General features: G+C 40.2%; 1 protein-coding gene across 1 annotated transcript in view; it reads left to right on the top strand.

Moving 5' to 3' along the window:
* The window catches only part of DOCK2 (dedicator of cytokinesis 2), a 397,882-nt gene that overhangs the window by 6,641 nt on the left and 374,617 nt on the right, over window positions 1–16,624 (top strand). The window contains exon 2 of the mRNA XM_038534784.1: window positions 13,762–13,845. Coding sequence (XP_038390712.1) covers window positions 13,762–13,845 — 84 coding nt within the window. The remainder of the gene's footprint in view (window positions 1–13,761; window positions 13,846–16,624) is intronic.

The raw sequence follows: 16,624 nt of genomic DNA, 5'->3' as shown, positions 1-16,624 counted from the left end.
AAGCATATAAATATGGTATGATATGTGCTATTGTAATAAAAGTTTGTTCCATGAATGAGAGTATTAGAAGGAGGGGTCTTAAATTGGATGGTCTGGGAAGACCTCTGAGGAGCAATGGAGAAAAGAATTCCAAAGGAAACGCTTGTAGAGATGTTAGTACATATATCTTTGCTACGAAGGTCAACTATATCTTTGGGCTAGTCCTCCAAAATTAGTCTGGTGCAACAAAAAAACATGTATTGGAAATCTGATTCCATCCTACCACCAATTCTTAAGTGCCGGGCCTCCCACTCTTAATGCTTCAGCAATTTAGGATTGTTTAGAAGTACCTGATGGGCTGACTCTTTAAGTCCATGTAAGGAAATTGTCCTCATCCCTTGGCCTGTGAGAGCCTCACTAGTTAGTGGCCCTCTTGTTTCCAACCTTAATGTCTATATTTGAATGAGCCTTAAGAGCTTGTGTTTACTAAGCTCTGCTTCTTCCTGCTGCTGTACGTTGAGACAGGCATTGTAGTCACCATAGTATTCTAATTTCCAAACTTTTGGACTTCTTTTTGCTTGTTTGTTTGTTAAAGCTTATAAACCATTAATTTAATAGTCAGTTACACACAGGTGCCCACAGTCTGTTCTGTAGCAAATGTTCAGCAAATGGGAAATGATAATGCTTATCACCTCCAACTCCAGAGGAATCTGGGTAGAAACACTGCAAATGTTCCCTTTTATAGGCACTTTCTTCTTTCTTCATTTAATTGATATGAGTTAAAACGTGGTCAGGCTGAGTTTGTAAGTCTCTTAAGTCTTACTTGGTTTTTAGTTCTCCTTAGAGAAAGTTGTCTCTTGACCCTCTGATCTCACTAGGACACTGTCAGCTTTTGCATTGGTTTAAAGCTACAGTCACAGAAACTGGGACTAGAGAGGGATAGGACTGACAATGATAGCATTTTTCCAGACTCCTCTCTAGACATTACTTCAGAACACTTCAAGTTCCTCTGACAACAATGTGAGCCCTTGGGTCCAAGCCTGAACTAGGGTGGTAGAAGGAGACCTAGGTGGAAACTGTGTCTTGCATACATGCCCCAGGATACAAAAAGATTCTGAAGAGAGTAGATGTTGAGCAAGCATTTGTTGTATTGGATTGAATGGTGGCAATGCCTGGCCTGAGATACCATGATCAGCATGTTGGGTTGCAGCAGAAGAACGTACATGGTGCCAGCTGAATCCCCAGTGCCAGTGGGATTTTGCTACTTGCCTCACTGATGGTGGAAATAGGCAGTTGCCCCAGGAGAGAATGTTCTAGGTAGAATAAATAGCCAATGCAGAGATTTTAAAGAGGAAAACTGCTAATGTGTGGGAGTCTGTGTGGCTGCTGGAGGAGAGCAAGCAAGGGGCAGAAGAGTAGGAAATGAATTCTCTGAGGAGAGGTTGTAGTGAGTGGTGCCTGGTACATGTTGTAATAACTAAAGCTTTTACTCTAAATGGAAGGGAATGGGGCATTGTAGGGTTTTCTGTAGAATAGCAGAATGTTCTTATTTTAAAAGATTATTCTAGCTGTTTTATGATGGATAGAGGGTAATCAAATGTGGAAGCAGGGAGGGTGATTAAGCAACTGCTACAATGACCCTGGCAGGAGATGGTGGTGGCCTACACCAGGGAGGCAGAAATGGGGGAGGTGAGATGTGCTTAGATTCTGGATGTGTGTGTTGTAGGTGGAACAAATAGATTTTCTTCATGGATTGAAATGAGCATGAGAGAAAAAGAGGAATCAGAAGTGACTCCAAGGCTTTTGGTGTGAGCAGCTGGAAGAATGGAATTGCATACAGAACTTCCTTCATTAAACCCTTGATTTCAGTTCTCATCCACATTGTCATAAATAATAATATTGCCTCACTTTTCTTCAGCATGGTACATTTACAGAACACTGTGGTACCATGTTTGAGCACTTTGAGAGATGTGTACTTTAATCATTCTTTCACAGATGAGGAAACTGGAGAGCAGAGACTTTCAAGGTTTCACTGAAATGCAAATACTTTCAGACAGTTTTCTTACACTTCATTCCTGGAGGATCCTCTTCTATTTTACTTCAGACTCATTTTGTACCTTGTCTTTAGTTATGTAACCACATGTCATCTCTCCCACTGGATAGCATATTGTCTGAGGGTAGAATTGTGTTTTGGGGTCAAGTTTGAATCCACCCAGCTAAAAGCCACTAGTAGGAACATAGTATATCAGAGAAACTAAACATTATTGTAACATGGGACTCTTGAGAATCCAGTGGAAGCTATAAACTCTCTTCTTGCAAATTTGCACAGGTGCAGCTTTGCATTTCAATTTCAAGTCCTGTTCATGAAAGTGAGTTAAGTATGGCCTGGTAAAAGTACTCAGGAACTATTTAGTAAACCAATACCATAAACACAGAGAAAGCATTCTGCCCAAAGTATAAATTTTTGGTTTTGGGAGCTCTGAAGAACAAAAAAAATTAATTTTGAAAGATTTTATTTATTTATTTATTTATTTATTTATTTATTTATTTATTTATTTGAGAAAGAGCATGAATAAGTCAGAGAGAGGGGCAGATGGAGAAGGTGAAGTAGGCTCCTCACTGAGCAGGGAGCCCAATGTTGAGTTCCATTCCAGGGTCCTAGAATTATGCCCTGAGCTGAAGTAAGACATTTAACCAACTGAGCCACCCAGGCACCCTAAGGAAACTATTTTTTTAAATATTTAGTTATTTATTTGAGAGAGAGAGAAAGAGAGAGGAGAGGATGCAAGTTAGGGAGAGGGGCAGAGAGAGAGAATCGTAAGCAGACTCTGCACTGAACTTAGAGCCCAACATGCGGCTCCACCTCACAACCCTGAGATTATGACCTGAGCCAAAATTAAGAGACAGACTCAACCAACTGAGCCATGCAGATGCCCAAGGAAAACCATCTTTATTGTCTATTCATATCAGTTAAATTCAATAAGCCTGTGCTAAGTGATAGTCCTGAGCTGGTCCTGATAAAAACAGTCTTTGCCCTGGAAGCTTACAGCCCAGTAGTAATCTCTCTTTCTTCTTTTTGCTTGAGGTAGCAAACAACAGTATTATTAGTACTAATGTCCCCATTTCACAGGTTGGCCTGGGTGGACCTTTTGTTTCATGTTACCATAGCTCTGCCATCACCTTTATTATATTTCATTGCAGCCTCATGTTGAATAGAATGCAAACTTCATGATAGCAAGACCATGTATTTTACTCTTCTACACAGAACAGGTGCTCAATTAGTAATTGCTGATTGGGTGGATGGAATGGTGGGTGAATGGGTGGATGAATGGGAAGGTGGATGGTTTAGTGGAGTGGATAAGTGTGTAGATTATTGTGGATGGGGCAGTAACAGAGGTTAGAGGTTTTTCACTTTATGGTGGCCTCATAAGATTCAGATGGACTCAATTGCCCCATCTTGCCTTCATCTCTTCGACCTTAATTCTTCCCTGTCAGAAGGCTGGGTCCTATGAGAGCAGCACAGCAATAAATGGGGTGTTCTTGAACTCTTCCCCAAATATCTGGACCCCTGTAGTTGGCCACTGCCCCCAAACCCATAGTTCTCACCCTGGAACCTTATTCACATGGTCCGGTTGTCCCTCTCTGGGACTGTGTACACATCAAGCTAATTTCACCTCCCTCCTCCCTACCCTTTACACTTTTTTCTCCACCCACCCCGTCAGGGGCTCTCACTCCAGTTCTCCCCCTTGCCCTCCGTAAACCCCTCCCTCTCCTTCCAGTCTCACTTCCTTCATGGGGCCCCTCTTGATCTCTCTCTTCTGAGAGTTCATAGCTGCTGTGGCTCATAACTGAGCCCTTTGTTTTTAAGACATTTCTTGTTTAATGTGGGTTCATTTTGTCTGATCAACTAGACTTCATAAAAGCTCCAGGACAGCAGGAGCTATCCCCTCTCACCTTACTTTTCTAACTTGGAAGATGCAGCAGAGTGCCAGATACTCCCTGAAATAGAAGTGAAGAAATCAGCCCTTGGTTTCATCATAAAACCACTCTTCCAACTCCAGCATGTGAATATGTGAACATAAGGGCATGTGTGTGAGTGTATGTGTGTGTGTGTGTGTGTGAGTGCACCTATAGCATCACTGAAAAGGAAAGAGTGAATCCCATCATGATATTTTAGAGCAGTACTTATCAGCTTTGACACTGTTGACATTTGGGGCCAGATACTACTTTGTTCTGTGCAGGGTATTTAGCTGCACTCCTGACCTCTATCAGTTAGATGCCAGGAGCTCCTTCACTTTGTACTACCCCCCTCCAGACTTTGACAACTGAAAATGTCTCCCGATATTAGGAAATGTTCACTGGGGTTAAAACTGTCCTTAGTTGAGAATCACTGTTTTAGAGAACTCATGGAAATCCCAACTTTCTCTTGTTGGCTGGGCATGTCACTTTGGCTCTCTAAAAACTGAGTATGGTGATATGCAGTTAGGTAACTTCCTGGCTATGTCACCCTGTACTATTCACTCGCTTTTATACTACCTCAATTTCCTCATCTGTAAAATGGAGATGACAATAATTGTACCCAAGAATTATGATGAGGATTATATGGGTTGGTAAAGCCCTTGGAATAGTGTCTGGTACACAGTAAGGACTCAGTAGAGGTTATAATTCCTCTGCCCTCTCCTAGTCTATGGAGTTGCAACTCCTCCTTGGTTACCTCTGGTTGTGATTCTCCCACCTTATTCACTACTGACTTATACTGGATGTGAGCTCTGGCCTTGCTGCTGGAAGCTTCTGCTGGGTCATCATAGTTGCCCTCCCTGATGCAACATCAGGATGTTGCCTTGGTGCTGGGCCTGTCCACACCTTGCCCAGAGACTTCAGGCAAACTGCTTGTGCATTTTCAGTGAGTGTGTTTCACTCAAATCAAATGCTAGTTCAGCTATCCCCTAGAGTAGAGACCCTCCAAAGCCCAGCTCAGGGATGAGAGAAGTGAGTTTTAGGCGACTGCATTCTTTTTCTCCATTATTGTTTTTGTTTCTCAGATGCATCAACTTGTCCAAATTCTATTAACACTTGCTATTTGCTGAAACTTTTCAAACATGCCAGCAAACAGCAGGGCCCCAGATGAGGTATGAATCTATAGTAAAGGTCATAGGGCATTTGATGGCTACAATCAAAATTGGCAACTAAGCTCGGTCAGCATCTCCTGAAGTAATCTCAAGAAATTCAAGAAAGAGTTTAGCCAGAAAAAGGGGCATGACTTGCTCTTCATGTTCATATCCCTTCAGTTCAACAAGTATTTATTAAAGCTCAGTAAATATTGATTGAACTTCTGCTCTGGGCTTGGTGCTGTTCTCAGCACTGGGAATTTATTGGTCAAAAAGGCAGACTGTCTTCACCCTCACTGATGCTGGAAAAGATAAGAAATGAACAATATAGTGTATGTGTTTATACTATATATATGTATACTTACATATGTGTGTAAGTATATATCCAGCATATACACACATACACATACCTACATGTATACATGCATACACATAAACACAATAAATTATAACATCAGAAATGGGCTGGTAAAGGAAGCAAGGAATTTGGACTCTGATCTGGACTTGAATCTACTTATTACCACTTTCTGCCTGTGTGGTCATGGGCAAGTTTCTTAATCTCTCTTGGAGTTTCTCATATGTTACGTGAGGGTAATACCCTGGAGGGGTACTGGAGAAGAAAGGAGGTGATACTAGTAGAATGATAGGGATTTTACCTGTCACCCCAGTACCCAGAATACTAAGTAGCACATAGTAGATGCAGAAATAAATATCTTTTGAAAAACATATATGTTTGGTACATGATATGTGCCCAATAAGTGTTTACTATTTAGAGGAGGGCAAAAAGTGTTTACTAATTTGAAGGCAGACTTCTGGATTGATATATCTTTCCATCTATCAAAGTTATGAGTTATGATAAGTTGTTTACCTTCCCTGTGTCTCAGTTTCCTCATCTATAAATCCAAAAGAAACATTGGACTTATCTTCTTATCTTCTAACATTGTACAAACTAGAGAGATCCAACCCTAGTGTACTATAACAATGGTGCTTATTTTTCCTTGTTTCTCAATTTGGGTTCCTGATGAGCAGTGTATCTCAGCAGGTTTAAGTACAATTGGTAGCTAATTAGCAGATTCTATTCCTAGGGTTGTTGGAAGTCTCACCTGTCTCAAAGTAGCTGCTTGCATTGGCTTGCCAACCCAGATTTCCAACATAAGAGTCCTCATTGCGTTTAATGAGCCCAGATGGCCCTGATACTTTATACATCCCTTTGATCCTCAGCTATAAGTATTTTGGTCTGAGTGGGCTTATAGTAACCAACTGCCGCCTTGGTTCCTGAGTAAAGTACTTCGATATAAGGAGAGGTCAAATCTTTCACGAGGATATGTCAATATTCTCTAGTGTCTGGAGACCTTATATGAAAGAGGAAGCTAGAATGGTTGTCTCTGTGAATCCTGCCAACTGTCACTTGTCTATCTTCCCTTGGGCAGGCATGAGCAAGGTGGGGCAGGGTATGATTTCTGTGATTTTTCCTTATTTTTTGTCCTACATTTGCCTTTTTTCTGCCCCTTTCATCCCTCATTCAAAAGTTGACAGTGGCTGAGCCTATAGGGAATAGGGAAGAAGGTGATCTGTTTTTACACCGGCCAGAAATAGCTCAAATGAGGATCAGAGATAAGCAATCAAACTTTAGCAAACAGTGGCATTCTGGTTCAATGTTTCCTGTTAGTCATTTAGAAAATTTAACAGAATTGGGTATTGGTATGCAAAGCCACTTCCTTTGTCAGTAATGTCTACTTTTTTCCAAATAGAGCCTTAAGAATAGAGGCCCTTATGCAAAGGCAGAGATATATTTATAAAATAAATAGTAACATCAGTTGCTTTCATTTTCATAAAATGTGAATCACTGGAATGAATATAGACCTTCATATTGAATACCAGGTTTCAAGATCTGTCCAAGACATCTTAAGTTGATTCATTAGAACTTTCTTATCTGACAGAGCTGGGCAGGGTGAGGGATTCCTAACGAAAGATGGGGTGGAAACAGGGAGAAAAACACAGTCATTCCTCTTCCAAATGTCTGATGGACAGACCTAATTTGCTAGTGGTTCAGAGATCAACTCATATTATAGATGTTTTTTTTGTTTTTTTTTTTTTTTTTTCTGTTAGAAACCTCATTTGCCTCGGTGGCCCTGCCCAGGCCTGTGACAGGCATGTTCTTAGCCAAGTTTCTGGGGTTGGAGGGAACAGGGAGTGGAGACTCTGAGTTAGGGCACCAGCAAGCTGGAGTGTGTCCAAATATCAGCAGCCTGTGTGGGTACAGGGTTTGAAATCAGGCCAAGTGTAAAAAGAATGAAGAAACATACTATGTTTATGCAGGAGAAGAGATTCCTGAGTCCCCTGAGGACCTTCTCAAGGTTTGCTTTCAAACAAAGGATTAATTTTATTCAGTGTTGACCAACAGTGTCATTTGTTGCAAACTACAGGGAGGCAGATTTAAAGGTGACTTAAAGAAGAATTCTGAAGGAGTTCTTCTAAATAGATTGCTTTAGGAGGTTTTATAATGCTAGTTAAAGAGGAAAATGATTACCATTTATGGAGGACTTACTATGGCCAGACACCAGTCAAGCCCTTTTGTCTTAACCTCAGTTGACCTTCCTAAGGACCCTGCAAATTTGGGACCATCATCTCCTCCATTCTACAGTTGGGGAAAATGAGGCTCAGGAGATGAAGTTGCTGCTCAGGCAGGCTTCCACTGGCCCTCACAGTGACTTTGTGTGGATTACAAAAAATACCTCTTCCCTACCCAGAGAGGGTACAAGTTTTGCAAGTAGATCACAGGTTGGGTACTAGCCTCCAATGCTCTCCTGCCTGGGTGGCCTTGTGCAAGACAAAGCCTGTATATCACATACTGTGGCTCTGGATTTGAGGTCAGCATCAACAAAGACTAGAACTGGCCTCAAGAGCCACATTTGTCTGACTCCAGATAGACTCTTGGCTCCTAAGCTTTATTGTTTCTCAGGATTGAGACTTTCCATTTCAAGGAATACCTATGAAGACTAGTTGGTCCCTTGGTGAAAGAGCTGATTTACATAGGTGTTTAGACCAAATAGTCTGTAAGTTTCTTCCTTTTCTCTTAGAGTATGTGAGAAAATTGAAGCATAAAGAAGGATCTGGTGAACACCTGAATTCCTGCCATCTAGGTTCTGTGTGGGGGTGGTAGGGTGGGGGCAGGGTAACAGGTGCAGAGAATGAGCAAGGCACAGGGCTGGGTTTGAGTCCTGGCTCTATGACTTAACGACAGGAAAAGGAGAGATTTGGGGTGAGCCACTCAAACTCTCTGAACCTTATTTTCCTCATCTGTAAAATGGAAATAGTAACTACCTCATGTAGTAGATATAAAGACAACATGAAAGAGCAATTTCTCTGGGACACAGTGAAGCAACATTATAAATACCTCTTGTTTATGTTTGAGGGTGGTTCTGATCTCATTTCTTCTCCAAGGCCCCCCTTCACTGATATTGTAACTGCTTTCACTCCATCTGTAAGTTTTGGTAGGTTGTGTTTTCATTTTCATTTGTCTCAAAGTGGCATGGAGCCCATTTAAGAAAAATAAAAAAAGTATATGTTGTTTATTTTACACATAGTTGTGATTTTTCCAGTTTTATTTCTGTTATCCATTTCTAGCTTTGTTCCTTTGTGGTTGGAAAAGTTACTCTGTATGATTTTAGTATTTTTCATGTATGGAGATGTGTTTTGTGCCCTAACATATGAGCTGTTCTAGAGAATGTTCCATGTGCACCTGAGAAGAATGTGCATTCTGCTGTTGTAGGATGGAGTATTTTGTATATGTCAAGTCTGGTTATTTATAGCGTGGTTCAGGTCCTCTATTTTCTTACTGATTTTATGCCTATTTGTTCTATCCATCATTGATATTGGGAGGTTGAAGTCTCCGATTATTATTGTGGAAGTACCTAGTTCTCCTTTTAATCATGTCAATGTTTGCTTCATACATTTTGGTGCTGTGATATTAGGGACATATGTTTATAATTGCTCTATGTTCTTAGTGTGTTGACCCTTTTGCCAACATATAATGCTCTTTTTTGTCTCTTGTAATACTTTTGACCTAAAGTCTGTTTTGTCTAATATTAGTATACTAAGTGCTCTTTCTGTTACTATGTGCACGAAACATTTTTTTCTTTCACTTTGAACTTGTGTCTTTGGATCTAAAGTGAGTCTCTTGTAGATAACGTATTGTTGGATCATGGTGGGCTTTTTGTTGTTGTTGGTGGTGGTGTTTTATAATATTTTCTGTCAATCTCTACCTTATGTCAGGAGGATTTAATTCATTTACATTTAATGTAAATACTCATAAGGAAGGATTTACTTTTAACATTTTGCTACTGGTTTTCTATATATCTTACATGTTTTTCTGTTCCTCAGTCTTCATTACTATTTCTTTTGTGTTTAATTGATTTTATTCTAGTTTACTGATTTGATTCTTTTCTCATTTACTTTTCTCTGTATTTTTTTTTTTTTAGTTATTTTCTTAGGGATTAACCGTGGGTTCACAATTAACATCTTACAATAATAATATATTTTGAGTTAATATTAACTTAGCTTCAATAGTATACAAAATCTTTGTACAAATCTCTCTCTCCCCTTTTGTTGTCACACATTACATTTTATATATTATGTACCTATTATTATAATTATGTTTTACGCATTTGTCTTTCCAATTGTCAACTAGTGACAAACTTCTATTTCTGTTTATCTCTTGTTCATTTTTGAAGAATAATTTTGTGAGAGATAGAATTTAGTTGAAGTTTTTGTTCTTTGTTTTTTCCTTTTAGCACTTTATGCCATCCACTGCCTTCTAGCCTCTCTGGTTTCTGAAGAGAAATCATTATTAATTTTATTGAAGAGTCTTTGTACATGATGAGCTGCTTCTCTCCTGTGTTTTTAAGATTCTCTCTTTGTCTTTGGCTTTTGATAATTACGTCTCAGTGTGGATATCTTTGTGTTTATTTTGTTCAGATCTCACTGAGCTTTTTTACTTTGTAAATTCATGTCTTCCATCAAATGAAAGTTTCTGGCCATTATTTCTTCAAATATTCTTGTTCTTTTTTCTCTCTTTCCTCTAATTATGGAACTCCTATTATGTGAAGTTGGTGTGTTTGATAGTGTCCCACAGGTTACTTAGGTCCTGTTCATTTTTCTTTATTCTTTTTCCTTTTTGTTTCACAGTCAGCCTGATCTCAACTGATCTACTTTATTGATTCTTTCTTCTGCCTCCTCAAGTCTGCTATTGAGCCTCTCTAATGAATTTTTCACATTTGTTATTGTACATTTTAGCTACAGAATTACTTTTTATTAGTTTGTCATTTCTATTTAATGATACTCTCTATATGATGAGACATTATTCTTTTGGTTTGACTTAGTTCTTTGGCCATAGTTTCCTTTAGTTAGTTCAGCATATTTAAGATAATTGACTTAAGGTCTTTGTCTTATAAATCCAATGTTCATCCTTTTGTGGAAAATTTCTATTATCTTCTTTTTGTCCTTTTGTGAATGAGCCATCCTTTCTTGCTTTTGTTTTGTTTTGTTTTACATGGGTCATAATTTTGTGTTGAAAACTGGATACCTTGAATATCATAACGTGCTCTCAGATATCAGATTCTCCTCCTTGCCAGGGCTGGTTATATCTGCTTAATATAGGCTGTAGTAGTATGTTTGTTTAGTGGCTTTTCCACAGTATTTTTGTGAAGACTGGTCACTTAAATCTCCAAATGCCTAGAGTTTAAAGAAAAAAAAAATCTGTTGTTTGTAGCTGGACCCTGTGTGTGTGTGTATAGGGGCATACCTCTAACATGTAGCCAGACCACTTGCAACTCTGTCTTAGCCTGCATTTCCTGCCAGCATGGAGCTTGAAGGTCAATCAAAGTTGAGAATTTAGGGCTTTTTCCCATCCTTTCTTAGCATGTGTACAGTCCTATACATATCCTTCTAGATCCCTTGGTATATGTGGGTATTATACATTTAAGATTTATCCATATTGTAGCAACTATCAGTGCTTTGTTCCTTTTTGTGGCTGAAAAATATTCCATTGTATGGATAGACCATCTTCTGTCTATATGCATGCCAGCAGATGGAAGACTGATGGGTATTAGTTAAGGAAAGTAGTGATATAATCCTATTGGGCTGACTATTTCTCTGGCTGCTGTGTGGAGATTGGATGGAGGGAGGTGGAAGTACATGTGGAAAGGCCCATGAGAAGGCCATTGCTCTGTCTTTCTAATTCCAGTGGTCTCCAAACCAAATAGAGGTTCATGCTGATGAATCCTGTGACCAAACAGGGTAGAAGATAGAGTGAACTGAGTGAGAGGAATCCTGAATCTTTATGGTAGTCTCACCATTGACTCAATTTATCTTCTCTCCCCTTGGTCCTCCAAAGCATAAATAATAAATAATAATAAAGGGTAAGCTCTAATCCTTTAGAGAATTCACAAACAGATCAAAACAGATAACTAGTTTCTTGTAGCAATGTTCTTTCTGCTCCCTCCAGCACTAGAAACCCACATAAAGGACATGGAATATCATTTTCAAAATTCCCACTGATATGGAGGGTAGAGAGTGGAACAAGAATAAGTTAAAATGCCACAAAGCTTTACCAGGTTTCAGTTGCCTTTTTCTTGATTAAGCATTTGCTTGAGTGCTATAAACTGTTGAGTATTTTCCAGAGTTCTGATAAAGTTGACTCTGCAAGCTTTTGTCAGATTTTTCATTGCTTCTTTAGAGGGACAGGCAGTTGGAGTTCCTTACTCTGCCATTTTTGCTAAAGTCACCCAAAGAGTTTTTGAATGCATTTTGTTTTGTTAATATATGAGGAAACAGGGAGTGAATTAAGTTGCTTTAATTGCATGGATGAATCTTGAGACCATTGTGCTAAGTGAAAAAAGCCAGTCATAAAAGAATATATATATATTTTTAAGATTTTATTTATTTATTTGAAAGAGAGAGAGAGAGAGAGACCGAGATAGTGAGAGAAAACACAAGCAGGGAGGACCGGGAGAAGCAGGCTGCCTTGCTGTGCAGGGAGCCTGACACAGGGCTCAATTCCAGGACCCTGGGATCCTGACCTTGGCTGAAGGCAGACAGTTAACTAACTGAGCCACCCAAGTGCGCTGACAAATGATTATATATTACATGATTCTATTTATATACGATGCCCAGAATAAGCATATCTGTAGAGACAGAAAGTAGATTAGTGGCTATGTGGAGCTGGGAGAACTTTCCGAGGTGATGAGATTGTTCTAAAATTAATCACAGTGATGTCTACACAACCCTGTGAACAAATCATTGAATTATATACTTTAAATGAACAAATTATATCTTAATAAAGGCATTTCCAAATAAATAAATAAAATCCCTCCAGCTTCCCATTTTCTTGGAATAAAGCCCAAACTCATGATAAAGGCCATGTTTGACCTGGTCTCTACCTCTTCAGTCTCATCTTGTGTCACCCTCTCCTCTCTTACCATATTCCATCCACAGCAGTTTCTTTTGATGGTTTCTGCATATGCCAAGTGCCTTCCTTTCTTAGGGCCCATGCACCTATTGTTCTCTCTTCCTGAAATGCCCCTCCCTTGGTGTTCCCCTCGCTGGTCTGCTCAAGTATTTCATGTACCAGCTCAGGGAGGCCTTCCCTAAGTACCCCAACAAAAATTGAAGTGTCTTATAACTCTCTGCCAGGCCCTGTTGTTTCCTCTTTCACATGTCTCATATTTTGTAAACTTCTATTTATTACTGTATTCCCCAAAAGAGCAAGATCGGTGCCTAGCATGTGCCTGGCACATCATACCCACTTACTAAATGTCTGCTGCATGAATGAATGATGACAATGTTCTAGGACTATACTGTATCCTCCTGAGAATCTTTTCCTTAAATCAAACCGCATTCTGTCCTATTATGTTCTTGAAAACCTCTCAAGATGGTGATTCCATTTTAGCCTTTGGAAAGTAGGCTGCATCCCTAATCTGGATTAATAATGTGGCCTTGGCCTCACTTAGTAAGTGATGCTGAAGAGGGCCTGTGCACTGCAATGATATGCCATGATCTTGTGTTCTAAGAGGTTAGTGGAGGTTCTGACAGCACAGGGGGGACTCTGAATGTTCATAACCAACTACTGTTCCCCAGGGACTGATAACAGAAATGGGAAGACAGAGTATATACTTGAATGTTAGGCTGTTGTCATTGGGAGGGAGTAATTGGGGAGCAGCTCATCATAGTGATTGAGAATATGGAAGTTAGATACTGATTTTCTTGTCACTTCCTGGTCTGATGACTTTGACCAAATTGTTTAACTTCTTAACAACTCTGCTTTCCATCTATAAAATGGGATCATAGTTTATACCTTAGAATGGAATGAGAAGATATACAGAGGACATGCCTGGCACACTGTGAGAATGGTAGATGATATCAATAGCCTCTTTGGCATGCAAACTGGAGTACAGGACCTGTGCTGGGAGAGGTCAGGTTTGGTTAATGAGTAGAGGCCTTTAGCAACGAGGCTAGGCCTGCATTGACTCCTGTAGGAGGCTGTGAGTTTCTGCATTGGTCTTATTAACCCCTGTAGGCTGAATGAGTGTCAGGTAAACTCAAGGAGAGCAGAGAGGAACAGTGATTCTCATTATCCAGAGGTCTTACCATGCTGCCCCTCTCTTCTGTTTCACAGCCATATACAACTTCCAAGGGAGTGGAGCCCCCCAGCTCTCCCTTCAAATTGGTGATGTGGTGCGGATACAGGAGACCTGTGGAGGTGAGTCACTGGCTCAGGTGACCCATGGATGCCAGGACCCCTGGCTGATGGTATTGGAACATCTGCAGTACATACCTACCACTTCCAGCCCTCTCTTTGGACCTGCAGCCATATGTGGTCTGTTATGCATTTTGATAATATTAGTAATTGGAATTTACTGAAAATAATGCTTTGTTATTTTAGGAATCTATACTTAGTAGCATAAGTCTGATTTGTGTGGTTTGATGTTTGTTATGCTGTCCATTTACCACAGCCATGGGGCTTTTTAGGCATGTGACATCCACCTTCTTTTTTTATTATTGATATTAATAAGGTTACAAAGGGAAATCAGCCCTGTAAGGGCTTTGAAGGGCTCGCAAATTATGCCCTTGATTCCAAAAGGACTGCTATACACAACTGTGTGGTACATAAACACGTACAGGCATGTTTACATACACACACATGTACAAACACATGTACACAGGCAAACACACACACATGTGGTATGGACACTGTACCTGGGCCTAGGAGCAGTGCTTACACCCTGCATCAAGCTAGAAGCCCTGTCTTGGGCAAAGTGGCATCTCTTTCTTCCCATAGAGGTGCCATCCTCTTGTGAAGCTAAATGTCTATTGGGCTGTATTCACCCATGGTGGTGGTGGTGGTAGGGGTGCTTTTTAAAATTTGCACAAAAGCTAATAACCTTGGACCCATGAGTCAGGGCATTATAAATCAATGTCATGGATAAAATTGATATTGGGAGCATGGCTTGGGTGTAAGAGCTAAATGAACTTGCCAGTGTGTCAGCCACAATCAGGCAGGCTCTCCCAGTCCTGACTGGCAGAGCAGGACCTCCACTTCTCCCCCTCCCTGGTTCTGTCTCTAATCCTACTGTGTGGAAAACATGTCTTTCCTATAGCTGGGCAGAACAAGAAGAAAGAAGTGAGTGGACTGAGCACCCAAGTCCATTGCCCCCTTTCCGCTAATCCCTTAAATTAGAAAGCTCTTGTGCTGGGATAGGAGTGAGGGGTGGATGGGAAGTAGGTATGCTACTGTTAAGGAGGCCCATCAGGGGAAATATCCAACCAGATGAAAGGAGGTTGCCTACAAAACCAGCCGTCTTTGGATATTTAGTACATACATTTCCTTATAACATGTTAGTCTAGTTACCCTCATAGCAACCCACAGGACAGGTCTTATCCCCAGTGCCAGATCAGCTATATATAATTGCCCAGGCAATTCTGCAGATTGGCACACACACACACACACACACACACACAGCATACTCACACACACACACATGCAAACATAAACACGTACAGGCATGTTTACATACACACACATGTACAAACACATGTACACAGGCAAACACACACACATACATATGCAAACCAAAAAACAAACAAGCATAAGAGCTTTTGTGAGGGGGAAAGTATTTGATATATGATATTTCAAAACATCTTTAAAGAAGTCATCATGGGAGAAATGAGAACTTTGTTCACCTTCCTTAAATTTATCTTAAACTTTAGTATTATACATATTATTTTGGGGTGTGTATGAGATGAAATGACACTTTTAGTGTCCAGGCCTCTAAAAATCCCAGTCTGGCCCTATGGAAACCTTCTACATACAGAATGAATGAGGCTGGGGCAGGAAGGGAGGGATATGATTCCAAACACCTGCCGCCTTGCTATAATGCAACCCACCTTTTACAAATCCTGTTTTACCCAGTGGCAAATAAGCAAACTGTAAGTATCTAACAAGGGCAAAGAATGAAAATACAAGCAGCATGACAATTCTCCTCAGTGTCTCTTCTGTGCCATTGAATGCTAATCCATGAGGCATGAAGCCCCATGTCTGCAAGCAAGAAATCAAGACTTGGAAGGGAAATGACTTGCTGAGGGCCATACAGGTAGCATGGCTATGTTTCCCTCCCTATGCATGCAAGCCCACATTCTTTCTTCCACCCCATGCTTATTGAGACAGAGTAAAAGACTCAGTGATTATTTGTGGTGTCCCACATTTTGAGATTAAGGCAAGCATATTCCTCTTCTTTTCATGTGACTTTTCATGAGAAAGCTTGAGGGCAGTAAACTGACCACACAAGTTAATAATATCAGAGCCTTCTGTTACTTTTGCCTGACCTTCAGAAAGGCCATACTTGCTGACTTGAGCTACTTTTATTTGTCTTTGGGATTAGAGTCCTTGTTACTAACCTTCTTTGGTTCTGGCTTTCCATTTTTAATTCTATTTTATTAGTTTTATTTAAATGCATCCTCGTAATAAGTGGCTACAATGCCTTTCTAGAAAGAACTGGGTAGGGATGCCTGGATGGCTTAGTGGTTGAGTGTCTGCCTTTGGCTCAGGGCGTGATCCTGGGATTCTGGGATCAAGTCCCACATTGGGCCCCCTGCATGGAGCCTACTTCTCCCTCTGCCTGTGTCTCTGCCTCTCTCTCTCTCTCTCTGTGTGTCTCTCATGAACAAATAAATAAAATCTTTAAAAAAAAAAAGAACTGGGCATATTAATTTAGTGAGTAATCAATTCATGAATACTCAGAAAATACATATTCACTGTTCAGAAGTCTATTAAAATGATTCTGTTTATCTGAAGCATTGGTATACAAAACAGCAGGACTTATCATGCCTAAACTCATTATATATATATATATTTTTTTTTTTTTCAAACTGGAATTTATGCGACCCTAAGATTTTCCTGAGGGCCTTGGACAGTTACAGGCTGCTTTGCAGATGAGGAGTTTTGCCTATGATTCTGTTTGAAAACCTATTCTAGCAAATAT

This window comes from Canis lupus, chromosome 4 (assembly GCF_011100685.1).
Source record: "Canis lupus familiaris isolate Mischka breed German Shepherd chromosome 4, alternate assembly UU_Cfam_GSD_1.0, whole genome shotgun sequence".
Lineage (NCBI taxonomy): Eukaryota > Metazoa > Chordata > Mammalia > Carnivora > Canidae > Canis > Canis lupus.
This window is presented reverse-complemented; position numbering and strand designations above follow the sequence as displayed.